The sequence below is a fragment of the Muntiacus reevesi genome, chromosome 1 (genome assembly GCF_963930625.1).
Source record: "Muntiacus reevesi chromosome 1, mMunRee1.1, whole genome shotgun sequence".
Taxonomy (NCBI): Eukaryota; Metazoa; Chordata; class Mammalia; order Artiodactyla; family Cervidae; genus Muntiacus; species Muntiacus reevesi.
Window position 1 is genome coordinate 177,835,594 of NC_089249.1, and position 26,617 is coordinate 177,862,210.

General features: G+C 66.6%; 1 protein-coding gene across 1 annotated transcript in view; it reads right to left on the reverse strand.

Moving 5' to 3' along the window:
* The window catches only part of KIF1A (kinesin family member 1A), an 86,099-nt gene that overhangs the window by 20,264 nt on the left and 39,218 nt on the right, over positions 1-26,617 (reverse strand). Inside the window, exons 14-36 of the mRNA XM_065917196.1 lie at positions 26,144-26,277; positions 25,088-25,167; positions 24,468-24,543; positions 22,363-22,442; positions 21,999-22,105; positions 21,018-21,101; positions 19,077-19,257; positions 18,935-19,007; positions 18,715-18,808; positions 17,891-18,039; positions 16,797-16,975; positions 15,409-15,546; positions 14,460-14,723; positions 8,478-8,596; positions 6,480-6,565; positions 5,515-5,653; positions 5,234-5,402; positions 5,011-5,101; positions 3,547-3,665; positions 2,817-2,872; positions 1,928-2,036; positions 1,587-1,653; positions 1,333-1,417 (exon numbers count right to left, since the gene is read on the reverse strand). Of these exons, the coding sequence (XP_065773268.1) occupies positions 1,333-1,417; positions 1,587-1,653; positions 1,928-2,036; positions 2,817-2,872; positions 3,547-3,665; positions 5,011-5,101; positions 5,234-5,402; positions 5,515-5,653; positions 6,480-6,565; positions 8,478-8,596; positions 14,460-14,723; positions 15,409-15,546; positions 16,797-16,975; positions 17,891-18,039; positions 18,715-18,808; positions 18,935-19,007; positions 19,077-19,257; positions 21,018-21,101; positions 21,999-22,105; positions 22,363-22,442; positions 24,468-24,543; positions 25,088-25,167; positions 26,144-26,277 (2,679 nt within the window). The remainder of the gene's footprint in view (positions 1-1,332; positions 1,418-1,586; positions 1,654-1,927; positions 2,037-2,816; positions 2,873-3,546; positions 3,666-5,010; positions 5,102-5,233; positions 5,403-5,514; positions 5,654-6,479; positions 6,566-8,477; positions 8,597-14,459; positions 14,724-15,408; positions 15,547-16,796; positions 16,976-17,890; positions 18,040-18,714; positions 18,809-18,934; positions 19,008-19,076; positions 19,258-21,017; positions 21,102-21,998; positions 22,106-22,362; positions 22,443-24,467; positions 24,544-25,087; positions 25,168-26,143; positions 26,278-26,617) is intronic.

Below are 26,617 nucleotides of genomic sequence, written 5' to 3' on the forward strand. Positions count from 1 at the left end.
GAGTCAGGACTCCCTCCTGGTGCCTCCGTTACCCACTTCTCGCCCCTGAGTGCATGTGCTTAGTCAGACAGGCGTGTCCGGCTCAGTGCAATCCCATGGGCAAGCCCACCAGGCTCCTCTGTCCATGGGATTCTCCAGGCAAGCATATTGGAGTGGGTTGCTGTGCCCTCCACCAGGGGATGTTCTTAAGCTTATAGTGATGGTTAATTTGATCACTCTGCCTCCTCAAGGAATAAACAAGTAGTACTGAGTTTTCTTTGTTAACTCAGAAAGGAATCACTGGGCCTCTCCCCCAGACCACATCTGCAATAGGGGTGTGTGCCTTTGTTCTGCTTTTCTTCTGATTTGTGTGGAAATAAGACACGGAACATCTCAAATGAAACGTTTGTCCTGGGGCCCCCAGAACCCCACGATCTACGATCCTGACCGAGTGACGCAGGATGATGGGCCCCTGTCACATCCTTGCTGCTGCACTCTCAGAGCCACTCCCCCGCCCCAGGGACACCAAGCTTGAGCTGATGCCCTTGGCCACAGCAACGCCTGGGGCGAGGCCTCGGAGGTCCCTCAGCTCCAGGGCGGTGGGGTGGGGAGGCAGCTTCACACTGAGGACGGACACTGGTCTGTCCTGAGAGGGATGGCGGTCCCAGTCTTTGAACGGAACCTGGGAAAACAGATTCTTTGCAAAGAGTCAGCAAAGGGAACATTTTCAAGATGGAAGAGTTCACGGCAGGAAGTTACAGATGGAAAGCATCTAAGACCTGGCACTCTCTGTGAGCTGAATTGGGTCCCCTCAAAACAACGTGTTGTGGTCCTGACCCTCAGAACCTCAGAACGTGACCTCGTGTGCAAACAGGTGCTTGGCAGACGTGAGGAGGTGAGGTGCTGTCACGCTGGACCGCTGGGCCCTCATCTAAGTATCCAGGCCCCATGAAGACAGAAGATTGGGGTGACGCGTCCACAAGCTAAGGGCTCCCCACAAACCACCGGAAGCTGGAGAGGGGAGGAAGGACCTCCCCTGGGGCTTCAGGAAGCATGGCCAAGCTGCTGACAGCCTCGTCACAGGCCTTAACCACAACCACGGCAGGACCAAGTTCTGGGCTTTCAAGCCATTTGGCGTGCGGGACTTCCTTACGACAGCCCTAGCAAGCTAACGCGGTGATTAAATAGAAGTCTGGAATCATCGCCAGAGTCCCTGCGCTTCTCTTCAGGTGAGGGGTGAGGCACAGAGAGGTTAACTGACTCAGCCAAAACCACACAGCAACAGGGGCAGAGCCGGGTCTGGGGCTGAGCGGGGCGCCTGTGTCGCTCCCACCTGTGTGAGCCCTCACTCACCCACCACCAGCTCCCGCACTTCCTTCCAGCGGATGTGGCTGCCCGTCTCATGCAGCAGGGTCACGGTGATCCGTCTCTGGATGCCCTGCCGGGCACAGGGGGAGACCGCACCGTCAGCCGGCGGAAGGCCAGGCGGAGGCGGGGGCGGGGGCAGGGGCGGGCGGGGCGGGGCGGGGCAAGAGGAGGGGCGGGGGCGGGGCGGGGGCGGGGGCAGGGGCGGGCGGGGCGGGGCTCGGGCGGCTAGGTCTGCGCACCTGGTGGAGTAGGAAGGTCCCCATGCACGGCATCCCGCCGCGGTGGTCCACCACTGCCGGGATGTAGCTGGAAGAGGCGGCAGGGCTGAGGGCGTGCCCGGCCCCGCCCCGCGCCCACAGCACAGACAGAGGGTCCCACAGACCCCGGGCCCGCCCCGCGCGCGCTGCAGAGACAGAGGGTCCCACAGACCCCGGCCCTGCCCCGCGCGCGCTGCACGGCCGGCCCCCCGGGGCGCAGCAGAGGGCAGGGGAACACCACCGGCAGCCCCAGGCCCCTCGGGCCCCGCACATCCCACGGACCCCTGCCCCGTCCCGCGCGGCAGCACAGGCTCCGGACTCACTCGCCGTTGGCCTCCAGCTCGCAGATCTCGAAGTAGACCAGCAGGTCGTACTTGCAGTGGCAGGGCCCTGGGCAGGGCCGTGTCAGCGTGCTGAGCTTGGTGGCTGGTACTGGGGGGACAGAGGAGATGCGGGTGCAAACAGGCCACTCGTGGGTGAGGGTGCGTAGAGGAGGCAGGGAGCAGACCCCCAGCAGCGGCAGGGACACCGCCCTCCACGGGGAAGACTCGCGGGTTCCATCCCGGGGCACAGACAGGCCTCGGCCACCACCCCGGGGGGAGGGCGGGCATGACTGCAGGCTTGTCTGTGCCAGGCGGGAGGAGCCCGCAGCCCCAGTGGCTGGAGCCACGCCTGCTCTGAGGCCCCACGACCTGCCCGGGACCACTCGGCCACGCCAAGCACCTGCTTCCAGCACAGAGGCCCTGGGCCCCGCCACCCTAAACGTGTGGCCGCTCCCAACACACAGGTTCCGTGCCCCATGTGCCCAGCCACCTCTGCCCACAGCCCCTCTGCTCTGGGTGCCAGGCACGGCTGACCTCCCAGGGCCCTTCCTCCAGGGACCTCCTGGGCTCGCCCACCTCCAGCCTCCCCCCCGGGAAGCAGCTTCCGAGCCTGCCTCCTCTCAGACAGTGTCCATTCTGCAGGTTCAGTTCACAGGGCCCAGCCCCGGGAGCCCCCGGCCCTCATCCCCAGCCGCGGGCAGCCTCCCAGATGTCCCTCTGTGGCCCCTGCTCTGGAATGGAGCCCCAACTCTGTGGGGCCCCCGGAGGGCCAGCGGGGGGGCAGGGAGGTGCCAGGAGGCTAGGGGGCAGGGATGCCCTTGCAGGACTACACTTGGCCAAGCGTGGTCGGCCCACATGGGCACCCCGCGCCTGGGAGAGCCCCGCCTACCTGGCTTGGAGAGCGGCATGACCCGTGGGAAGTGGCGGCGTGAGGGCCTCAGGGGGCTGTGGGGACAGAGATGGGAAGAGTGACCGTGAGTGACCAGAGGCCAGTGCCTCTCCCACGGGGCCGGGGAAAGGCCTGACCTCAGGCCTCCGCCAGCCAGGGAGGGAGCACCCTAGAACTCAGGACCCCCCGGGAGGCCCCACGAATCCAGGCAGGCCTCTCCCCTCCCCAGGACAGGTTAGCCCTGGAACCAGCCCCTCCGGCCTGCTCTGCCGACACTCGCCCTGGGTCCTGCACATCAGCACAGAGGGCGCCGGGAGGTGGCAACAAGGGGCCCCACCGCCCCCAATCCTCTGGGCTGCTGTCCCCACACGCGGGGGGCTCAGCGGGGACCCACCTAGAGAGCCCCAGGCAGGGGAGGGAGCAGGGCCAGTCACCCCCGTCCCGCCTGGGGTGGCGGAGGACTCAGCAGCAGGGCAGGGGGTCGCCCCCGCCAGCCCCACGTGGCTTCCCTGGGCCCTGGAACACGGCCGGGCCCAGGCCAGGCCGAGGTTCTGACAGTGACCCTCTAAGACCCCTCCTCAGCCCCGCGGGGCCATCTCTGACCGCACCGTGTCCAGCCTCAGACAGGAGGTGTCGGGGGGCCACAAGGCTCCACAGTCAGCACACCAGGCCCGTCCAGGGTGTAGGTCAAGCCTGCCGGCCCGGAGGCGAAAAGCCCCAGCCCGCTGACCTGAGCACGTCCTTGCAGAGGGGGGGGAACGGGTGCTGCTGGTAGTGCCCGAAGACCTCGAAGACGAGGGGCTGGCTCTTGATGTATTCGATGAAGGACCTGGTCACCTCCACCGCGATCTGGTCAGGGGGCAGCACGGGGAGTCAGGGAGGGGAGAGCTCGGCCTCCACGGAGCACCCGGCACCCCAGGCCCAGACCGCAGAGCCCGGGGCTGACCTCGCCTGGGTCTGCCCAGCCTGCTCCGCCACACGCCCTGTGGACCGGCCACTGCAGCCCGGCCCGCGGGCTCTCCCACAGGACTGACGGGCTGAGGGCCCCTGGGCTCAGCTGCTCTTTCAGACAGCAGAGCTGCAGGACGGGCCTCTGCGACCCGGCCTGACCGCGCTTGGGCTCTCGTCCACTCGCCCGGCAGTGTGGGGTGAACTATGTCCCCCACCACCTGCATCTCACGTGTTGAAGCCTGACCGCCAGCACGTGTGTCAGAGAGGGGTCCCCACAGAGGCGATCGAGCTAGAATGAGGCCACTGGGGGCCCCACAGGCCCAGTGTTCTTGTAGGAAGGGGACACTTGGGCACAGGCCCGCACGGGACGTGACGTGAGGATACCAGGGAAGGTGGCCGTCTATAAGCCAGGGAGAGAGGTGGCAACTGGTTCTCGTCATGGCCTCAGAGGGAGCGCGGATCCCACCGGGCTCTCGGATTTAAGCCTCAGGGGCTGAGAGGCAGGCAGTCCCTGGTTAAAGCCCCTGGGCTGAGGGGCCCTGCTGGGCTGCAGCGCCCTGGCAGAGCTGGCCCCGCCTCCCTGGCTTAGACATGACCGGAGCCCCTCGTCCCCGAGGGGCAGGATGGGCCACAGTCCACAGGGCCCTTCTGAGCCAGGCCGAGGTGGCTGCTCAGGGCACAGCCACAGCTCAGGTCCAACTCACACTCGCTGGGTCCCCAAGGTCTTGCGACCCAGCGGCTTCCGTCAGGGCCCTGCTTCCCCGCCTCACAGCAGACAGTTCCCTGCTCTCCTGACAGCCTGGCTCGAGTTGCGGGTTGAACCGTGTCCCTGCCGTCTGGCAGTTCTTCCCGGGCTGGGGGTTCCCTGGCCTCTGCAGCTTCTGCCTGGGCACCCCACAGCCCTCCGCACACCCTGCCCCACCTCATCCCCAGGACCAAGCCAGGGTGGCCTTGCTGGGCCCCCAGACCCTTCACATCCACATCCAACTAAGGCTTGCTGCAGGGGCCCTCGGTGGGGCTCTGGGCTGCCCCCACCCCCAGCCTTAAGCTCCCCAAAGTCCCTACTGCCCAGCAGGAGCAAACACGCCCCCACCTGATGCTCAAGGCCCTTGTTCTCACGCCCAGCCCAGAGGGAGAAGGTGTGACCGAGTGAAAGCGCCTAGGGGGTTTCAGGGAGGCCAGCAGAGCTGGGGCTCCGGGAGGGGCGGGTCACGGCAGGGGGACGGGGGCCCTGAGGACGTACATTTTGGACGTGGTAGAAGCCCAGTGGGGGCCCCCTCCCCGTGTTCTTCAAGGGCTCCGTAGAGAAGGCCTCATCATGGCGATGGATGAAGCTGCGAACCGGGAGGAGATGCTCGGTGGGTGTGGGGCCTGGGCGCGGGCACCCCAGCCTCCAGGGGGCCACCAAGTGCCCTGCGCCCGCGCCTTGCCAAGGCCCACCCACACAGCCTGGGTACGAGGCTCACTTGAACTGGCAGAAGATGTCAGCATATTCAGCAGAGATGCTGGACGCCTGCAGGACGGTCACGCGGAAGGTGAAGGTGCTGCCCAGGCCGAGGTGGTCCAGGGCGGCGTCCAGGGGCCCGTCCAGGGCGGCTTTCTCGGGGCTGTCCAGGAGGCCCTCCGGGGTCACCGCTGCTGGGAGCCAAGGGCAGAGGGGCGTGGAGGGACCCAAAGGGCTGAGTGTGGGCTCGGGGACTGGCCTGCAACACGTGTGCCTGCCAAGAGGCGGGCTGCGGGGACCCACCTGAGCAGGTGTTGTTGTTGACCTCGTCGGCCGAGGGCCCAGAGTCTGCGGCCTGGCCCTGGCCTTCCACGATCCGCAGCTCCTCTTGGGAGGTCCCTGAGCGGGACATGCCCACCCCAGGGCAGGACTCGGCCTGGAACTGTGCAGGCGGGGGCGGGGTCAGACAGAGCACCGCCAGGGACCCTGAGCGCCCACCAGGCCCGCCCCTGCCGTGGGCGGACTCCTCCCTAGCCCTCGGTTCCCCAAGGTCTGAGTGCCTCTGTCAGTCTACGCAGAGGGAAAGGAAGGTGTGACACGTCTCTGGGCTTCAGCTCCGCCCCCACCCCAGCCAGGACTCCTCCCTCAGCTCCGCCCCTCCCTCAGCTCCGCCCACCCAGCCAGGACTCCTCCCTCAGCCCCGCCCCTCCCTCAGCTCCGCCCACCCAGCCAGGACTCCTCCCTCAGCCCCGCCCCTCCCTCAGCTCCGCCACCCAGCCAGGACTCCTCCCTCAGCTCCGCCCCTCCCTCAGCTCCGCCCACCCAGCCAGGACCCCTCCCTCAGCCCCGCCCACCCAGCCAGGACCCCTCCCTCAGCCCCGCCCACCCAGCCAGGACCCCTCCCTCAGCTCCGCCCCCTGCTCCCCCACCGTAGACTCTCCCAGCGGCTTTCAGGGCCCAGCCAGACCCCCGCACCAGTTGCCCGCATGGCCCCCACCGCCCCCACCCCGGGCCCTCTCTGCTCTGCCGGACGCCCCGTGCCCCTCCTGTGAGGCCCAGCACTGACGGCCCCTCTGAGAGGGATGACTCGGGGGTCCTGGGCCCAAGGCCTCAGAGCACCACGGTTCAGGCAGGGCCTGGGAGCTTCCCGCTCAGCCCTGCCGCCCGAGAGCAGGAATGGCGCCTGCGAGGACGACGCCGTCCTCCCCCACCCCGAGGCCCTGCCTGGCTGGCGGCCCATCCGGTGGCATCCGTGGCCACCCCACTACCTTCTCGAAATGCTGGTCGTCAAAGGAGATTTTGGCTGTTCCCGACTGGCGGACGCCGGAGCCGTAGTCAGGGGCCTCCTCGTCGGCTGAAACAGGACGGAGCAGAGGGTCAGGCCCAGAGGGTCCCCAGGTGGGACAGGACGTCCACTCTGAGTGCTGGCGGGGGGCACGCGGGAACCAGGTGCGGCTCCAACCTGCCTGGGGGATCCCAGACACGGCCAAGCAGTCCTGAATGACCGGGGCATGTCCCTGGCACCCTGACCACCGGCCTCCGCTGCCCCATGGCCCAGTGGCAGCCATGTCGTCGGCACGGCCACGCCCATGGGGCCGTGAACGCCACCTTGTTAGAGCTGAGCTTTCTACCTCTGCCCCCGCCCCCGCCCCCGGCCATGTCCTGACCCCAGACTCAGCCGCTGCAGCAGAACCCAGGTGCCTCCAGACCTCCCACCCCCTCCCATCCCCCCGTCACGCAGATGGACACTCAACACCCCACATGCTCTCACACCCACTTCTCCCCGGTGTCCAGGGTTGCCTACCATCTGGGACAAAACCCAAACCCTCTCCCGCCGCCTGAAGTCCCCCAGTTCTGCCCCCTCCAGGCCCCCAGTCCCCAACTCCAGCCACTCTGGCTAGGTGCCGCTGCAGGAGACTTCACAGATGCCAGGCGGCTCTGACCCTCTGTTCTGGGGCCCTGTGGGGGTGCGAACACCACTGAGGCGTCCACCCCGCCTGCCCGAGGGCCCAGGGCTCTACCCCACCACCGCCAAGGGCGGCCCAGGACAAGTGCACAGGAGGGCCCCTGCCATGGCGGGGCGGCAGGGGCAGGGATGGCCGTCTCCTCCAGTTCAGCCACCACACGGGGGACGTCGGGTGCGGCCCGAACAGACAGCACTGACCTGTCTGTCTATGAAGCGGCCGGCCAGGCGGGACCCGCTCTACAGGGGCCGAGGGGTCAGGAAGGGCCAGGAAGAGGCCGGGGAGGACGAAGCGCCCAGAGCGCCCGGGCCCCCCTTGAGGGGGGAGGGCGGCACTGGATGCCCCAGCACCGCCGTCACCTGGCTCGCTCCTGAAGCCAGCCCACCCCAGCCTCCCCCTTCTCAGCCGCATCCCCAGGGGCCTAGGCATGTGGTCACACAGCTGGAGGAGCTGGGGAGAGTGCTTGGGATCGTGGGGAAGCGAGAACCCAGCACAGCGGTCCAGACATCCAGAGTGCGCACACACGGGCCACCCAGTGGGAGAGCAGGCCACCCGCGCTGCTCACGCTCCGCACCTCCCTGTCCCAGCCTGGGCCCTCTGCAGCTGACACGGGGCACCCATGGGGCCCAGGCCAAGCCTCAGGAGAGGAGGAAGAGGCCCGAGGAGGCGCTGGGGGCTGGAGGTGGGGAAGGGAAGACTGGCCATTGCAGCAGAGGGACCCTCCAGCCCAGCAGTTCCCCATGCATCCTTCAAGCATCTCTCACACTCCTGTCTAAGAAGCTTCACAGAGGACCCACTTTCAGAGGAGCAAACCCAGCAAACCCGATGCCCTCCCTTGGGAGGCTGCCCCCAACCCAGAGGGGCAGACGGGAGGGGACTGGGCAGTGAGGGGCATCTGCCTCTCAGTGGGGGGCTGGACCAGCTGGCCAGCAGTGGGGAGGGGCTCACGGCCTCTGGGGACGCAGGTCAGCACCCGAGCAGCCATGCGCTCCAGAGGGCGCCATGCTAGGGACTCGGGAAGGCTGGGGGACCAAGGGCCGGAGTGTGCGCACCCCTCCTGGGGCTGAGACTGCGGTGGGGACTTGGGGCGCACTTCGCACTAGGTTGCACCTGCAGGCCGCCGGGTGGGGGGCCCGAGCCAGAGGGGCCTCAGACAGCCCCGGGCTCGGCCTGCACAGCCCTGGAGGCCCCAGCCGACCAGGAGGAGCCCCGGGAGCCCGAGCCGAGCGCGGGGCAGCAGGGCTTCTCTTGCAGGGAGAGACGGAGGAGGCCGGGGCTGTGGGGGAGGCTGCCCACACGCACCTGAGATGGCCTGCACGGCCACGCGCAGGAAGCCCTTCACCTCGCCCTTCTCGCTGACGATGGCCACGCGGTGCACCAGCGGCACGGGATACAGCAGGTTGCTGAGGTACACGAAGGCCCTGGGGGAGGAGAGGCCGCGGTCAGGGCCACCCGCCGGGCACCCGGCAGAGGCGGCAGGGGGGCGCACGACACGACACTGCGAAGCAGGGGGGGCGGGCAGCCAGGCGGGGGGCAGGCAGGGGCTGCACAGGGCGGGGTGGGCAGCAGCGGACAGGGCAGAGGGGCAGGAGGACGCGGAGGACAGCGAGGAGGAGGGTTCAGCCTGCTTCAAGGATGACGACCAGGGACCGCCTCTCTGACCTACAACCCTCACGCTGGTGCCGATGCCCCCCGTCTCCCCTGCCCGTTCCCCGGGGGCCCCTGACACTTGCAGACTACACAGAGGGCCTCAGATGGCCAAAGACGGCTCAGGGCTCCCTGTGAGCCTCTCCAGGAACACAAGGGGTGAGAGCTCCACGACGTCAGCCAGGGCCCGGGAGGAGGGCTGAACGGAGCCCCGAGGATGCCCCAGACACTGCAACACTGCCTGGCACGGCCCCACCAGCCCCAGGGCCCAGAGCCCCCCTCTCCCGGCAGCTCAGCTGTGCACCCAGCTAGTGCCAAGACAGGCGGGCCAGAGGCCACGTCACCCGTGGCGCCCCCTCCCTGAGCCGGCCAACCTGCGAGATCTCACGGGCAGTGGAGGACGGAGCCTGTGCTGCTCCGCGGGTGGGCAGGCTGGCAGGAGCACCACTCCCTTCTGTTCAGGAAGCCCTCCTTGGGGGGACACCCCCTCCTTGGGGGACACCCCCTCCTTGGGGACGGGCCCTCTTTGGGGTATGTCCTCCTGGGGGGAGCACCCTGGTTTCCAGCCCTGCTCTGCCCTCCACTCCAGCCCAAAGGCACAGACCCGGCAACCCTGAGCTCGGCGTTGGGGGAGTTCTGGGTGTGGTCCTGCGGGAGGGGCAGGATTTGGAGCCGGATGGTGGGAGGTGCTGGGGAGGAAGTGCAGGGGGGGTGAAGGGGCCCAGGTGGGGACAAGGTGTGGTTGAGGTGGCACTCTGGGCACTGGTCGGGTGGGGTGGGGGCGCTGGGTGATAGGAGGAGAGGTGCGTTGTCTGTTGCTCCGCCCCTCATCCAGGCTGGGGTCCCTGCTCTGGATGCCCCGTGGCCGCAGGTGGGGGTGGGGCTGTCCCCAGGGCCCTGACTCTAGGCCCTGTGTCCCCTCTCCGGTCAGCTCCCAGCCTGGCCACCGCCGGCCTTCCCCCGCCGCAGGGCAGAACTCTGCACGTCATCCTAGCCCGTCCCTCAGCTCTGCCTCGAGTCTCTGAAACCCATCACCAGCCCATCAGCCCTGGCCTCCCGCCCTCTCCCCCTGCACCACCCCCACCCCGGCCTCCACGGCTCCCAGAGGGGACCTGAGACCCCAGCAGACCCCACCCACCTCGGCCTCCAAGCTCTTTGCATCCAACAGGTGCCCCAGCCCCTGCCGTGGACCCCGCCCCGTTCTGACCTCACGCCCCCGTCTGCTCCCATCTCTGTGCAAGGCTACCACGTCTCAGCCTCTGGGCTGCCTTCTGCACAGCTCTCACGGTTGGCCCAAATTTATCAGTAGGCCCAACCTCTGTTGACTGGTTTTGCTTTCTGGGCCCTCGAAGGCTAAGCCAGGCCCCAGGAACCCCAGGGTGGGGCCTCCCAGGGCCTACCACCGTGGCCCCCTGCCCTCCGGCAGGCGGAAGCCCCCTCCCCAGCAGAGCACCATCTCTGAGGGCGCCCCACGGCCCCTCCCTTCGGTGTTCTCTCCCCCAACGGGGGCGGGCGCCAAGGCCCACTGCCCCTGGCCACCACGCAGGCGAGCAGAAGCCAGCAAGAGATGCTGGAGCCCGGACGGAAGGCCTCGCCCACATCGTAGAGGGCATCGGCCAGCACCCACCTCGGGCGGGATGGTGGGGGCCTCCCCTCCCCGGCACCTGGGCTGCTGGCCCAGCTTCTCTGATGGAAACTGGGGGTGGGAGGGGGCGACTGTGAAATGAACCAAGTCATGGGGTCCAGAAGAGGAAATGCAGGGCCAGGACTCGAGCTATGGGGACAGGCACAGAGCCAGCTCCACTCCACCAAGGCCCAGCTGCCCCACCCTGCCCCAGAGGCCTGAGGGGACTGGGTGGGGCAGCCCCCTGGGCACCGCCTGCTGCAGAAAGCAGGGTCGGGAGACTTCTGGAAGCCCCAGGCGCCAGGGTGGGGGGCAGGCCTGCCCACCCCCTGCACCCTGCAGGGACCCACAGGAGGACCTACGGGGAGGCACGCCACCTGGGTGGTGGGCTACTGAGGGCACGATGCCCTCCCGAGGCAAAGTGTCAGGCTGTCCGAGGGCCACCAGCCAGGAGGGCCCGCCAGGCCCGGGGCTGCTTCCTGAAGGCTCAGGGGGCAGTCCCTGGGCGCTGGCTCCCGGCTCCAATGGCTTCTCGCAGCCCCCTGCAGGGGACCCAGGACCACCCCAAGGGGTGGTGAGGGAGGGAAAGGAGGTCAGCCCTCCTCCCTCCTGTGCCCACGGAGGCCAGGCCCTAGGCAGTCCGAGGCACGGGGCCGGGCCAACCCAGTCACAGCAGGCCCGCGGCAGGCGGGCGTCCCCGCTCCCCCAGGGCCCCGCGCCTGCACATGCCCACTGCGGTCTCCCGGGGCGCCTCCTGCCAGGGGGCCCACGCATCGAAGGGTGCCGCACCCCGTGAGTCCTAAGGCTCAAACCACCCCGCTGGCAGTCTGCCACCGAAAGCTCCAGGGGAGAAACTGTGCGTGACAGCCCTTGCGAGCCCACTGGGGCCGGCGCTGGAGCCCCCAGCACCATGCGGCAGGCGGCCGGGGTCTCCTCTCCTCACACCTCAACACGGACGCTGGGGCTCCCTTCCCAGCGGCATGCCTCAGCTGGACCGACGGCTCAAACTAGGGGCTCAAACACAGCGCCGGAGGTCTAAGCGGGGGTGCTAGGGCTGGCGAACCACGGCTTCCGTGCCCCGTCTTATAGGCGGAGACGGCGGCCCGAGGACAGCAAGGCTGGGAGCAGACGCTCGGCTGGGGTGGGACCCCAGGGTGGCTCCAGGACAGCTCTCGGCTGTGGGCATGGCGCCCCATCGCCCAGCGGCTTACTTAAGGTTCATTAGGTAAATCAAGTCTTTCCCGATCTCACGGGAATTCCTCATGTCGGAAAGGAAAGAAAACCCACATGCTTAGGGTATCGTAAACAGCAGGGCTGGGGGGCTTTGAGGGCCCCCGTGGTTGGAGGTTGGAGTTTTACAAAGAAAAAGACGCCTGGAGTCCACGGCCACACTCACCGCCCTCTCTGAACCTCACTGCCGGCCGTGGGAGGGCTGGACCCCACAACCCCAGGGGCACCAGGCGGGTACGCACACAGATCAGATGCAGCCCTGGGTGAGGACTTCCAGAGGGCACGGCGGCCTTGCGGGACCCTCTGTCCTCCTCACTGCCCGCCCTGTGATGATGACACCGCCTTCACCCCAAAGGGACCCCCCGGCCTGGCAGCCACTGCCCCTGGTGGCAGTACCAGCCTCGAGGGCAGGGGGCAGGAAGACCCCAGGCCCACCCCGAGTGACGGGGACGGGAGAGGGTGGGTCCGAGGCGTAGAGGCCGGGCCCTCCACACGCCCAAGCGGACAGCAGCTCCCACCACCCCGGGGGCTGGAGCAGCCCAGCCCTGTCAGGAGGCCCTGCCAGCCATGGCGCGCCCACCCGCACACGGTGGCCCGGCGCCTTGCTGGAGACAATTTGGGCTGAGCGGCTTGGCCCACAGAGCACACCCGGCTGGGGGCTGGGAGCTTGGCCTTGCCGGCCCAGACAGCATAGAGCGGACACGGCGGGTCAGTGCTTTTCCACCCAGAGTCCTGGATCCTACACTCGGGGGGCACCTGTCCTCCTTCCCCGGGACTGTCCATCCCAGACGGTCAGCCCCTCACCCTCCTCTCTCTGCGGCTCCCGTGCCCAGCACCCTTCTGAGAGCGAAGGTCCAGGCGGGGAGGACCACGGGGGAGACTGACCCCGCAGACCCACCTCCTCCCCCTGGGCCGGCCCACCCCACCCCCCAGCTCAACGGCACACAGGCTGACCCTGGACTCGGGGGAGGCCCCTGCCGGGACCCCGTGCTCAGGAGCGAGGGCACCTTGAAGCAGGCTGAGACCCGCTGGAGACAGAGGGGGTGGCAGAGGTGGGGGCCGGGGCGGAGCGTGGGGGAGCGGAGGAGGCAGCGCTAACCACGAGATTGGTGAGGTGCAGACGCATGCTGGGGCCACGGAAGCCTTTCCGGAGGGAGGCAAGAGTGGGCGCCCCAATTTCGCTTAAGCTTTGGAGAGAGAGCCAGCGGCTACCAGAAGGATAAAGGGAACCACACACGGGTCCTCCTCAGGGCTGGGCCTGCACAGCTGCTGCGCGGGAAAAGCCAATTCTTGCCAAACCAGAAAAATCAGGATGTTTCCAAATGAAGCCCCTCGCAGACGGCCGCGTGGGGAGCTGGACTCTCGCGCGGCTTTGGTTTTGGTTGTTTCGTAACATCCCAGATCACAGGGGGAGTGTCGGAAGGACCCAGCTCTTTCTGGCTGAGACTGCAAGAGCCCATCCCCATTTCTCCCGGTGACCCCACGTCTGCCTGACACCCGGCAGCCCTGGCCTGCGTGGCCGGACTTTCTGAGAGGCCTGTGTGGAGCCAGCCCCAGGGGTCACACCTTCCCTTAGGTCGTTGGGGCAGGAAGCTGGACTGGGGCATCTCAGGAGAGAGCCAGGGGGCCAGCAGCCCCCGCTCAGGGAGACTGAGTCAGAATAAACCCACGATCCCCTCAAGAGAGGCTGCTTCCTTCCCAGAGGAACCAAAGGGGCTTCCACTCCAGCAGCTGCACCCAAGGGCTCCCAGAACAAACCCCGTTATCTGGGGGCCAGCCTCGGCACATCTTCCAGCACTGGTGCTCCAAGGTCAAGACTTCCAAGACCTTCCCTCGGCCTAGCCCAGGAAGCAATCCCAGACTCCTACAAAGTTAAAGCTCACTTCCACCTTTGCAGACAGAATGTGTAAATTCAGTCTCTGTGAGCCAAGGTTTCTACTCCTATCGCTAGGTTTCTAGATCTTTCTTTCTCATTTCTGTCCCACGGTGGTAAAAACAGACGGGCTGTGCTTGGCCCATCTGCCTGCAGGGCGAGCCCCGCGCCCCCTCCTGGACCTGATCTGCCTCCTGTCTAAAACCCTTAATCACTGCCTCCCCTCCACAGAGGACACCTCCCTGGGGGGCACAAGGCCAGGGGCGCCGTCTCCAATGTTGATGGCCTGAAGGCCAGGACGAATGAGGTGTTCTCTATCTTAGATGGAGACTGGCTCAGAGAGAGGCCAGGCTGCCCAGGGCTTCAGAGGGAGGCCCTTCCACTGCCAGGCTCTGCCCTTCCTTCGTCCCCCCTGCTGCACCCCAATGGCCTCCTCCAGGTTCTGCTCCTCTTCCCACGATGGGGGAGCGGGGGCGGCACTGGGAGCACACCCAGACCCTCCATCTCTTTTGGAAAACAGCAGAAGGAGGGACAGCGGCCTCGGCTGGTGGGCGAGGGGGTGCAAGGATGCCTGCCGCCACTTTTCCAAATCATCCTGAGGCCCCTGCACAGGGATGGGGGCTCTCCCTGGGGTTCCGGAGGCCTCTCTGCAGAGACAGGCCCACCTGCGTGGAGCCTGTGCCCCGGGGCGTCCTGCCTCCTCTGTCACTGGGCCCCCACCCTCCCCGGCTGGGCCTCCCCAGGACGGCCAGGAGCGCTCTCGCTGCCTCACTTGCTCCCTGGGGGAGGCCAGCCCCTGCCTGCCCCTGCGCCAGGGTGGTGCCCTGCCGATGGTCCACCGTGCCCACAGCAGTGCTCCTGTGCAAAAGAGCTGGTTCCTTCCCAGCATGCCGTCCTCAACCTCACCAACCTTCCTACTAAACTGAACAGGGGGGGCCGGTCGTAAAACGGGTCCCGGCCGTCGCACAGCACGTGCTCCGGAAAGACGTCGTCCTCCAGGTCCTCCTCCTCCTCCTCCTCCTCCTCCTCCTCCTCCCCCACGCTCTGCTCCTCGGCAGGCTCGGTGGCGTCGGAGTCGGGGCTCGAGAAGGTGGGGGAGGGGGTGAGAGCAGCCATGCGCTCGCTCATGCATGTGTTGAGAAGAGGGTAGCTGTTGCAGCCAGAGACGACTGAACTGGGGTTAGTGCGACAAGACAGAGAGAAGTTAACACCGGCTCCTCAGGGGCGGCGGGGCGGGCGGCTGACACACAGACCTCCACGGGCACCGCCTCCAAAGCTGAGGTGGCCCAGGGCGCGCCATCCCCAGGCATGGACACACATGCACGCCCGCCCGTGGGGCCAGTGTGCAGCCCCGGAAGGTTCCGGAAGGTCCCGGCGGGTGTGGTCCTGGCCAGGTGTGGCCGAGGCTGTGGTCATGTTGAAGCCTCAGAATCCATGCCCCATGGGGGGCAGGGGCTGGGTGCAGCCCCCCAGCCCAGGAGCCAGGGGACAGCAGGCACAGACTCTGGGCTCTGGGAGCACTCTGCGCTGCCTCCCGCTCACGCCCCACCAGTGGCCCAGAAGGCCTGACCAAGCCTCACACTCTCACCCGTGGACAGGTGTCGCCTGAGGGCTACAGCCCCGAAGCGGGGGTGGGTGGCAATGCGGAGACCCCCTCCCCATCAGGGCCCGCTGGTGTGTGGAGAGGATGACGGGGGGACTCAGCCCAGAGAGGACCAAGGCAGGGGATTCGGGATGGAAGAGGGTCAGCACCCGCCTCAGGTCAGGGCCAGGGCCCAGGCCCTTGCCACCCACCAGCCTCCCAGTCACCCATCAGTCTTCTCCCAGCCTCTCAGCCCGGTCCGGAGGCAGACACCCACCTGCCCACCAGCCGGAACCAGGGGAAGCGGTCATAGAAGGGGTCTCCTCCGGTCACCACGTTGTCACAGTCCTCGATGACGCTGGAGGGCACCTCGGCCGCCCGGTCATACATCTCCCGCATCAGGTCCAGCCGCTGTCTGCAAGGCAGAGGTCAGCGTGGGCCCAGGCGGAGCGTCCTGCTCAGGGTTGCCCTCAGCTCAAACGGGTTTGCTGGACATTCCCTCCATGGTCCTTGGAATCGGCTGACCATGAGCAAGGGGCTTGCAGTGCAACACACGTTCATCACACACTTCTCTTAACCCCAGTGACAGCTGCAGGGTGTCAGCAGGGGACGGGGCTGGGACCAGCCAGGGTGGGGGGGGACCCGGATTCGGGCACGGAGCCCTGGGAGCTGGTGAGCAAAGGGCAAGTTGTGACAGGACACGAGGAACAAGGCATTTCCGAAGTTATCACCCTGGAAAACCAGCAAGCTGTGAGAGAAACACCTCCGAGGGAAGTATCCCTCGGGGGCCCAGGTGCAACAGGAAGGACCTGGGGGGACATTCATCTCCCAGGAGGGGCCGCAGCCTGAAGGACAGGGAAGAGGCAGGTGTGCCTGGGAACATACATGGTTGGTATGTGAGTGCCAGTGGGCATGTGTTTGAAAGTTAGCGGGACCACGTGTGTGAACATGCGTGGCTGTACGTGTGAGTGCGTCTGTGTTCTTCATTTTCTATGTCTCACAGTGTTCTGACATCTTTGGGGCCTCGCTGCCTGAGGAGACCCTTCCCCACAGTGAAGACTCCCTTACCCGGCCCAAGCCCACTCAACCAGCCAGCAACCCTGCCCTAACCTCAGGTGCGGGGCCAGGCCACCAGGCAGCCCCTGCCCCAAGCCTCCAGTGCTGTTCTAACCGGCCAGTCCTCACTGTTTGCCTTGTCCAGCTGTGCCCACGAATGCCTCGAAGAGGCCGTAGTGAGTCCCCTGCTTCGTCCCTGAAGGCCCTGCACCTCCCTTGCGTGCAGGTGTCCCTCCTTCCAGGGGAAGCTGAGCAACAGTAAACTTTTCTCCCATGGCAAAGCCCTGCCCAGTCACCTTCACCCAGGAAGAGTCAGGCCCACGCCCGGTAGGGTGGGCACTTGGGACCCTGGAGGCAGAGCGGAAGGCAGACCAGCAGTCCTCCAGGGGCCCCCGCCCTGCTCAGCCACCCCCAGGCTCCGCCCAAGGCGGAGGAGCCCCTGCCTTCCTCCCCCCAGCACCTCACCCGCCAACTTCAGCCTGGCTTTGCCAGAGGAGAACACATTCTTTAATAAGGCTGGATCCTATGTACTTTCTTCTGACTTAAAAAGAAACTGAAACAGGAAAACTAGCTGCCCGACATCCCACGTTCACTCCGCTTCCCATGCACCTGAGTTTCTCCAGCGTCCAGTAGTGGGTGGCCCCGTTCTTCTGGTCTTGGACCTCCACGGCCACGATGGTGCGCGGGAAGGGGCGAGTCTCTCGGTCCTTGGCAGCCTCCGGGGGCAGCAGGTCAGGTGGCAGCGGGGAGTAGAGTGTGTCCGTGAGGAGGACAAACTGGAATTGGACCTGTGCCCGGTGAAGATGACGCCCGTTAGCCCCTTGGAGGTGGAGCCCGGCCTCGGAATAGCCTCCTTCCCACGGCTGGAGGGGATGCTCCACTTCGCCCGCGCTCCAGCCTGCCTACGCGCCGGCCTTGGTCAGTGCAGGCTTCCCTTCAGCCAACCAGCCTCCTAGGGTTACAGGTCAGGGGCGTTTCGCCCCCCTGGTAGAGAGGCAGAGCCGCTCAGCTGGGAGTCCTACTGGGCTGGAAGAGTGCCCTCGAGGTGCAGACGGCGTGGTGGGGGCGTGGCGTAGCAGGGGCCTGGCGTGTTGTGGTGGGGGCGTGGCATGGGCGTGCTGTGGGGGCGTAGCGTCAAAGGGGTGTGGCGCGGAAGGGGCGTGGCGTGGTGCGGCATGGCCTTCTAGGGGCTGTGGCGTGGCGTGGCGAGGGCGTGGCACGAGCGTGATGTGCATAGGCGGGGAATGGGCGGGGTGGGGGCGTGGCATGAGAATGCCGTGCATGTCAGGCGTGTGGCGTGGCGGGGGCGTGGCATGTGTGCCGTGGGGCGTAGTGTGAAAGGGGCGTGGTGTAGAAGGGGCGTGGCAGGGTGTGGCGTGGCGTGGCATGGCATGGCCTGCTAGGGGCTGTGGCCTGGCGTGGCGAGGGCGTGGCACGAGCGTGGCGTGCATAGGTGGGGAATGGGCGTGGCGGGGGCGTGGCGTGCAGGAGGGGAAATGGATGTGGGGGGCGTGGCGTGCATGGTCGGGGGAATGGGCGTGGCGGGGCGTGGCGTGCACGGGCGGGGGAATGGATGTGGTGGGGCGTGGCATGCACGGGCGGGGGAATGGATGTGGCGGGCATGGCGGGCGTGGGCGTGGCGTGGGCGTGGCGTGCATGGGCGGGGGGAATGGGCGTGGCGGGGCATGGCGGGGCTGGCCCACCTTCTTCTTGAGCTCCACGCTGATGGCGTTGGCCTCCTTGAGGAAGATGGCGTTGCCCCACAGCAGGTCCCGTAGCGACGTGAACTGGTACCACTTCCACTTCCGGAAGGCCCACAGCGCCAGCTCGCACTCCCGCTCCGTCCACTGGACTGTGCGGAGAGGCGGGCCGGGTCGATGCGGGGCGGGGACTCAGGCCCCCCAGGGTCGCACCAACTGTCTGGGGTGCTCGGAAAGGGGTCGGACAGGGAGACCGGCCTCAGGGAGCAGCACTCAGGCCCCACGGCGGCCGCCGCGCCCCCGGCGTGAGTGCGAGGGGCCTGAGAGTCAGGCCGGAGCTCAGCGAGGGCTCGGAGCAGCGGTGGGGCAGGGGCAGGAGGACGGGCTGCGACCTGGCACCCCCCACCCCCAGAGAGACGAGCCCAGACAAGGGCGGCCAGGTCTCATCCGCCCAAGGGGCCAACCAGCTGACCGGAGGCCGATCGGGACGTGAACCCTGCCTGCGTGTGGTCCTCCGCCCGGCAGCTGCGGTCAGCGGTGGGCCACCCAAGGAAACGCTCTGAAACGGCGCAGAGACTTTGTCCCGGGACGAGCACTAGCGCCGCTGGAGCAGCACAGGCTGGGTGGATGCAAGGTGCCCGCAGGGGACCCTGCACTATCCTCCCGGTGCTCCAGGCTGCCTGCCCCAGAACTACACGTGTGTGCACAGGTGCCTTCCTGCTGCAGCACAGCCTCCCAAATCCTGCCTGCAGACCAGGGCCCCCGGGGCAGCCGACCTGCAGGGAGGCCCCTCCCCAGCCCCAGGCCGGCCCGGCCCGCCTCCTCACCTTCGTCCTCCAGCTCCTCCTCCTCCTCGTTCACCTCGGGGTAGTACCTGGAGTCCATCTGCTTCTGCAGGGCCTCCAGCTTGCTCTCGTAGTCCTAGGCACAGAAGTGCGCCTGTGGCTCCACGCGGAGACCAGGCCCCTGCGGCCCTCCCCTCCGGACGCGGCCCCACCCAGCACCAGCTCCTGCGGGGCAGCGGGGACCTGGGTGGGGGCGCCTCACCAGTCGCTGCTGCTCCAGGAGGTAGGTGGCCTCCTCGCGCTCCCGACGGTACTGGTCCTCTAGCTCCTGGAGCCTGCAAGAGCCAAGGGTGAGTGTGGGCGGGCGGATGGCGGCGGGGTCCGGGAGGGGCAGCCCCGCCCACCTCTGCTCCATCTCCTGCTTCATGTCGATGCCCTGCTTCTCCAGCAGCTCGCGCTGGGCAAATGCCCAGTCCACGGGCTCGGCCGGCGTCTCCGCGCAGGGCGTGCGCTCGCGCTCCTGCCGCGCCTGCTCGGGGTGGTTGAACCGGAACACGTGGCTCTTGCCCATGATGATGCGGTTTCCTGGGGGACAGGGTCGAGGCAGGAGCTGGAGAACCTTTGGTCTGAGGGGCCTCGGGGGAGGGGAGAGGAAAGGGAAGGAACCCCCCCGCGTCCCAGGGTCACCCTCCCCGGGGGCCCCCAGTTGTTCTGGGGCCAGCCCACTGCAGCCTCTGCCAAGCGTCCCCCTCACCCGCCCCTGCGGGATGGCCTCCTCCCCCACCAGGACCTGAACGCGCCTCCTCAGGCTCCCCGGATCCTCCCTGGGCCCCACCCCTCCCAGCAGCAGTGACGTTTGCGCATAGTCATGGGGTGTCTCCACCATCCCATCCTCTCCACAACCCCGCACGTGCCACTCCCAGGCCAGTCTGGCCTCCTGCCCCGTGCCCTGGGCCTGGCACCCCCCATCTGAGGGCTGGGCTTGGCCCCTCTGCCAGGCACTTCCCTTCCTGGCCGTCCCCTGGATGGTAGCAGAGCAGGGGCCAGCAGGTTTCCAGAGCCAGGCTCCACCCTGTCGGCAGGACCCTCCCGGGCACACAAGTGCCCCCAGGGCTGTACCAGTTGTCCAGGGACTATCCTGCCTGGAGGCAGGGTTCTCTGCGAACCGCCTAGTTTCCTTCTGACTTTCTCCAGGAATCACAGCTCTCCTGTGGGGCCTGCAAACCCAGCTCAGTCCCACTCCCCAGGAGGCCCCCAGTCTGCAGGCAGCTCCTCCAGCCCCCAAGTTCCATTCCCCTCCCAGCCCAGGCCCTGCCCCGAGCCTTCGGGCACCGATCCTGAAGCAACAAGGGAGACAGAAACTGCTCTCTGGACCTGCCCTTGCCTGGCTCAACCAAGCGAGGACACCAGTCATGGGTGGCCTCACGAGGCCCCTGAGTCCAGATGTGTGGTGCGTACCCCCTCAAAGCATCCCAGGACCACAAAGGCAGGGAGGGCCGTTTGGAGCAGCCAGAGAGGTCTGGACGTCAGGCTGGGGGTGTCCCGTCTGCAACCTCAGCTGGGGCAGAGGGAGAGTCCCTTCGTTCTTAGCAGAGTCATGAGACACAGTGACATGACAGTGTGTCCATGTGTCAGCTTGGCCGGGGAGTGGAGCCAGGGAGAGTGCCCTCATTCTTAGCAAAGTCACCCAGACACAGTGATATGACAGTCCGTCTCATGTGTCAGCTCGTCTGGGGAGCGGAGCCCAGCGGTGCGCTCGGGCACTGATGTAGGCACTGCCAGGGGCGGGAACGTCTGTAGCTGGGGGTGGCACCTCCAGTCACGTGACCTTAGGACAGGAGACCGTCCACAGGATGTGGCGGGCCTCACCCCTTGGGAAAAGGCCTTAAGAGCTAAACAGAGATGTCCCTGAGGAGGAAGTTCCACCTGCAGATTTCAGACCCATCTGTCTAGCCCCCACCACCTCCCGAGCCAATTCCGTTGAGTAAGTCCCTCAGTAGATGGACAGACAGATACATCAGTATATACACGTGTGTGTGTGTACATACATCTTCCTTCTGCTTGTTTTATAACACTAGGGCATGAGGCCCAGCCAGGGGTCCGGGGTGCGGGGGTTGTGCAGCCCACGCCCCGCTGGCTGTTCTGCCAAGGCCCCCCTCCGTCGCGCCGGGGCTCTGGGACAGGGCCCCTCATGGAGTTCTGCTGTGAACAGCCTTCGCCCCACCACCTCCGAGCCTATGGTACAGCCAGGGCGCTTGTGGGCTGGCCAGGTGCCTGCAGCCCCACAGCCTGGGAGCAGGGGTGCACAGGCATGGGGAGTGGGGCGACCCCCGCCCCCACCGTACCTGACCGCAGGATGCTGGGCTCCGTGACTTTCTTGCCATTGACATAGGTGTCCGCCCCTTCACAGGGCTCTAGGGTCACCACAGCTACAGGACAGGGCAGAGAGGAGGACCGTGAGGGGCTGTCACCCTGGCTGTTTCCCTGTCTGAGTCCATTGAACTGGACTCACTGCAAGTCCAGCAAGCACTCAGGGTGGGGGGGCTAGACCCACCTGGCCAGCTGGCACCCAGGTGTGGCCCCCCAGGCACCTCCTCCCTGCAGCACCTCGATTAGGCCTTAAAGAAGCTGGAGGGGCATCTCAGCCCCTCACAGGCAAGGGAGGTGATACCCAGGAGGGAGGCTCTTATGCCCCAAGTCAGAGCCAGGGAGGCCGCACCAGGCGCCCACCCCTCCCTACGGGGTCTCCAGGAGGGACGGTCCTGGAGCCCCAGAGCCCCTCCTGGCTCTGTGTCCACCCCCCAAGGGCAGGGAGAGCTTTGGGGACAGAATTCTGGGAGAACCAGCGTCCTCAGCACAGCTGAAGGCCACCACCCCGCGGGGGCCCTGTCACAGAGAGGTCACTGGTCTGCAGCCCCGAGGCTGACCCGAGCCCCCCAGGGAGCGTGCGCTGAGCTTGGGGGCCGTAGCTGCTGGGACAGCAGGTACCTCCCCAAAAAGGAAGGATTGTGCTCGAGACTGGCAGCGGTGACGGACACCCAAGGACAGCCCGGCCAGGGAGAGGGACAGATGGCTGCTCCCAGTCCGCAGGAAGCTGCGGCCTGAGAACAGTTGTCCCTGGATCTGAGCTCACTGCCTTCCCGCCGGTGACTGCCCCCAACCGGCCCCCTCTAAGGAGGGAGTCCCAGTCCCCAGCCCAACTGTCTAAGCCCCCTCAGAATCGGGGTTCCCAGGACTGACTAGGAAGCTGGGTGGTGGGGCGCTGACCCAGCAGAGCCTCGGGGCTGATGCCTGGCAGCTCTGGGTGAAGCAGGGCAGGGCGGTACCTTCACTTCCCCCTCGAGAGTCGCTCCGGAAGACACAGTGCTCCTCCTTGATGAAGTGCCCGCTCAGAACAATGTCCTGCCGCTTCTCTGCGTCCTCCCGGCCCACCCTGCGTGCAGCGGGCCGTCAGCACCACGGGCCCAGCGCACCCGCGATGCCACCCGCGACACCACCCACTGACCCACCCCGCCTCCCCCCCCCCACCCTCCTGCAGCCTCCTGGATGCCCAGCCCTCACAGTGAAGGGCTGGAGAGCACATGAGTAGGGGCGCAGGGGACACCCCCCCACACACGGCCTGCCTGCGGGGAGCCGCCCCGCCCAGAGGGCCCGCAGCATCGCCCCGCCCCGCGCCCCGCCCTCCCCCACCTGGTGATCCCATCCTTGATGTAGTACAGCAGGCACTCAGACATGAGCGGGTCCTCGTTCAGGTTGACCAGATGTGGCGTCTGGGGAGACAGGGGTCACCTCTCTTGGAGCGGGGCAGGAGTCTGGCCCTGGCCACCCGCTGCCCTCTCTCTCCCCGGGACCAGACCACTGCCAGCCCTAGGCCTGGCCTCGTGGGGACACAGTGTCCCCCATACTGGCCGAGAGGACGGGAGGAGACTTTGTTGGGGACCCCGGAGCCTTGGGAGCAGCACTCGGGGGCGCTGGACCTCCAGAGGGGCTGGGAGTCCAGCTCTGAGCACTTGGACGTGCAGGGCAAGCCTGGGATCCCTGGCGCCTGGGCCCCGTCCTCCACTGAAACAGGACCGCAGGCCCCCATCCCAACCCAGGGGCTGAGGCCCCAGGGGACCCAGGAGCCAGGAAGGGGGTGAGGGTGCAGGCGGGGGAGCTTGGGCCCTGGAGGTCGAGGAGCAGAGAGGCTGTGAGCCAGACGGGTCGGACGCCCCCCGCCTTCCGGCCAAGGGGAGTGCTTCCCCCGCATCCCTGTCTAAGCACTGCCCACCCCGCCCAGAGCATCTGGGACAGGCTCTGCCCCACCTTCCTCTCCTCCTCTGCTCTGCCTCAGGGTCTCTGGGCCCCAACTCTTCCTGACCTCCAGCTTCCCAACCTCCAGCCCGTCCTGGCAAGGACTCTGCAGCAAGGTGAGGCTGGACAGCTTCCTGCTTCCCACCTGGCTCTTTGGGGCCAGCTGTCCACACCCTCACAACAGACCCCATGGGGCCCCCCAATACTCAGCGCAGGGTCAGGGAGGCCTGGTCATCAGACACAGGACAGACCATCTCCAACCACCCTGTTCCCAGGAGGGTGTCTGCATCTCCAGAGGAGATGTCTGTGGGGGTCTCCAGGGCCAGCCCCCTCCTGAGCAGAGTCCAGACCTAGGCCACCAGCAAATCCCTCTGCACCAATGAAGCCAAAAGACTGCGCAGGTGGTGCCCCGAGGGCATTGCACCCCAGCTCTGCACACTTCCCAGGGCACCCCCCCCAGGGACAGGACACCCCTCTCATGGACAGGGCGCCCCCCTCCACAGGCAATGAATCCCAAACAAAACTAAAGGCCTACCGGACAGATGTGAAGCACCCCCAGGGTGCCACTGCCCCCCTCCCAGGTCCCTAGGCACCCTCCCTCCTGCCTCTGGGTGTCCACACATGCTGTACCCCAGGCTAGCAGGTGGGGCGCAGACGCAGCCTGAGGGGCCCAGCCCTGTTCCCAGGGAGCAGCCACCCTGAGGGATAAGCCCTCACACAGGCGCCCCGTTCTCTTTCTTTGGGGCCCCAACGGCACAGCACTGGCTTCATGTGCCGCCAGCTCCAAGACAGGCAAACACAGAAGCCCTTTTGTGGGATAAAAAGTCAGCCAGGCACTCCCTCGCTAGCAAAGTGGCAGGGCCAGGGCCTGAGGAATCCTGTTCTGGGGCCAGAGTGCTCTGCCACTGCCTCCAGGAAGGCTTCTGAGCTTGAAGCATGGCTCCTAAGGGCTCTGGCAGTCTTTGGCAGGGGAGGGTGGGTCTGCGTCCTAGAACCACAGAGACTTTTCCCCAGTGCTCATGCTCTGCCCCACCTGAGCTATGGAATGAGGTGGGGCTTGGTTCCATGTGAGGTCCTGGGCCATGGGCAAGCTGGGCTAGGTGCTGAAGAGGAGTGTCTGCTGGGACAGTAGACTTACTTTAGCTAACCTCCAAGAGGATGGCTGGCTCCTGGCTCGTGTCCCCCAGCCCTGCCCTGCAGGCTCCTGAGGGGGTGCTGGCTCCCTGTTTCAGGAACCCGGTCTCACCCCAACCTAAGGGGCCCAGTCCACTCCTCAGGCAGCTAAGTGACCTCTTGGATGTCCTTAGACCACAGAGATATCCCACGGTGAGCGGGGATGGGGGGGTGGCGAGGGGCCACGCAGGGAAGGAATAGCTGTGGGTGAGTGTGGCCGGGTCCCCGGAGCCCGCTTCCCCACCCCCAGGAGCTGACAGCTGCCGAGGGCTGCAGGTCCCCCATCCCTGGCCATGCTGGGGCAGCCCAGGGAACGGACCAGCTCCTACCTTTTTGGGAGAGAACACCCCCAGGGTGCCGCCGTCCTCCCGCATGGCCACGCCCATCTCGGCCAGCAGCGCTTCCCTGGGGGACAGAGTGGGGGTCAGCACCCACACAGGGCTGCATCTGGCCTGTGAGTCCAGCTGCCCCTCGGAGGGACTGGTCCCCTGACTGGGGATCAGGTCAGTGGGGCCGTCGGTGAGCGGGGTGGGGTCACTGGATGAGAGGGGACAGGTATGTCCTGCACTGGACATGAGCACCCTTGGGTGCAAGACCCCAGAGCTGGGCAGAGGCCTGGTGCCCTCTCCATCAGATGGTCATGTCCCCAGCCCCCACCTCTCCATCAGATAGCCTGGTCCCCAGCACCAACCTCCCACCTCTCCATCTGATGGTATTGACCCCAGCCCCCACCTCCCACCTCTAGATCAGATGGCTGGTACCCACCTCCCACCTCCCCATCAGATGACCTGGTGCCCAGCCCCCACCTCTCCATAAGACGGCCTTGTCCCCAGCACCCACCTCCCACCTCTCCATCAGATGGTCTGGTCCCCACCTCCCACCTCTCCATCAGATGGTCTGGTCCCCACCTCCAACCTCTCCATCAGATGGCCTGGTCCCCAGCACCTACCTCTCCATCCGGATGGCTTCTGTCCGCCGCAGCTTCTCCTCCCAGGTCTCGTTGAGCTCAGCGATGATCTTTTCTGTCTCCTGGGGAAAGAGACAGAAAAGAGTGAGGTCAGGGTGGGGGGCAGGCAGTGCACAGAGACTTGGGGGCCAGGCAAAGGGGAGCTGAGTAGCCAGGTCTACAGGGCCCGACACCCCAATTCTAGTCCATCTAGGCAGCATGAAGTCTGAAAGATCAAGGTGAAGGGCTGAGGGTCAACGTGTGCAAAGGAGGCATGTCTATTCTGTGGACAGAGAACAGAGGGGAAGGCCAACTACACCTGGAAGAGAAACAAGCCCATCTGTTCTGTGGACAGAGAACAGAGGGGAAGGCCAACTACACCTGGAAGAGAAACAAGCCCGTCGAGATACCAAGACGCTGGTTCCGAGGCTCAGGTGTCCCCTGACTGCAGTGAGATGGACAAAGCATCCCATTTCCGCGCCGGCTCCCCGCTCCCTTACTGGCCCCCCAGCCCCTGTGGGACCCCCACGTCCTTGGTGGAATCCCACACCCCAGGTGGAACCCACACTCTGCTGGGTCCCCACAGCACAAGGAGGCCTACGCCCCAGGGTGACCGCATGCCCCCTGGTCAGCCCGGGTCTGGCCCCTGTGCCTTTCTCCTTTCAGTCCCCTCAGACTCCAGGTCTGGGCTCACCGTCCACTGCTCACAGCCAGCACCGAGTACCCATCTGCTGAAGGAAGCCAGTAACCAGAACCCTGCAAGCAGCTCGCCTGTGGCCAGCCGGTGGGGGTGGGCAGCCATGCCGGGGCGGGTGTGAGCACGGAGACCCGGGAGGGGGCGCAGAGGCCCTGGGACGCCTGCCCGCCCCCGTCAGCAGATGGACCCCACGGTCCTGGACAGGGAGCACTGGGTCCCTGGGCAGGCACCAGCAGGTCTGGGGCCAGGATACAATCGTGTCCCCTGGCCCTGCTCACGCTGCCTCCAACCCTCTGCCTGTGACCATCCGAGAGCAGGCGTCTCGGCCCCCTGCCCACCGCCCAAGCCCGACCTTGCCTCACCTTCAGCCTTTCGATGGCCTCCTCGCTGCCCGGGGCAAACAAGATGCGCTCGTGCAGGCTGGACACGGAGGCGGCACGGCTGGACAGGGCCGAGAGCGAGGACGAGGGGCTCATGCCCACCAGGGCGTTGGTCACTGTGGAGAGATTGTCAGGGGCTGGGTTCAGCTCCACCCCGCCACGGTTACGGTTATTGTTCTCAAGGTCGGACACGTCTATGGAAGGGGGCAGACAGACGGGAGGAGAGAAAAGAAAGACCAAGTTGGGAAAAGCAGGAGATGGGTGAGAGGAGGGCAGCAGACAAGGACCAGCAGCCGGGCGCCGGGCGAGCGCATGCAAGGCTGCCCCGCCCCACCCCCGCCTGGGGCCTCTGTTCCCCTGCCCGCTCAGCAAGCCGCCCTGCCCTCCTGCCCACAGCCCTCTGCTGTCCCCACCCGCGGCCCCCGAACCCAGGCCCTGACCCTGACCCAGGCCCCC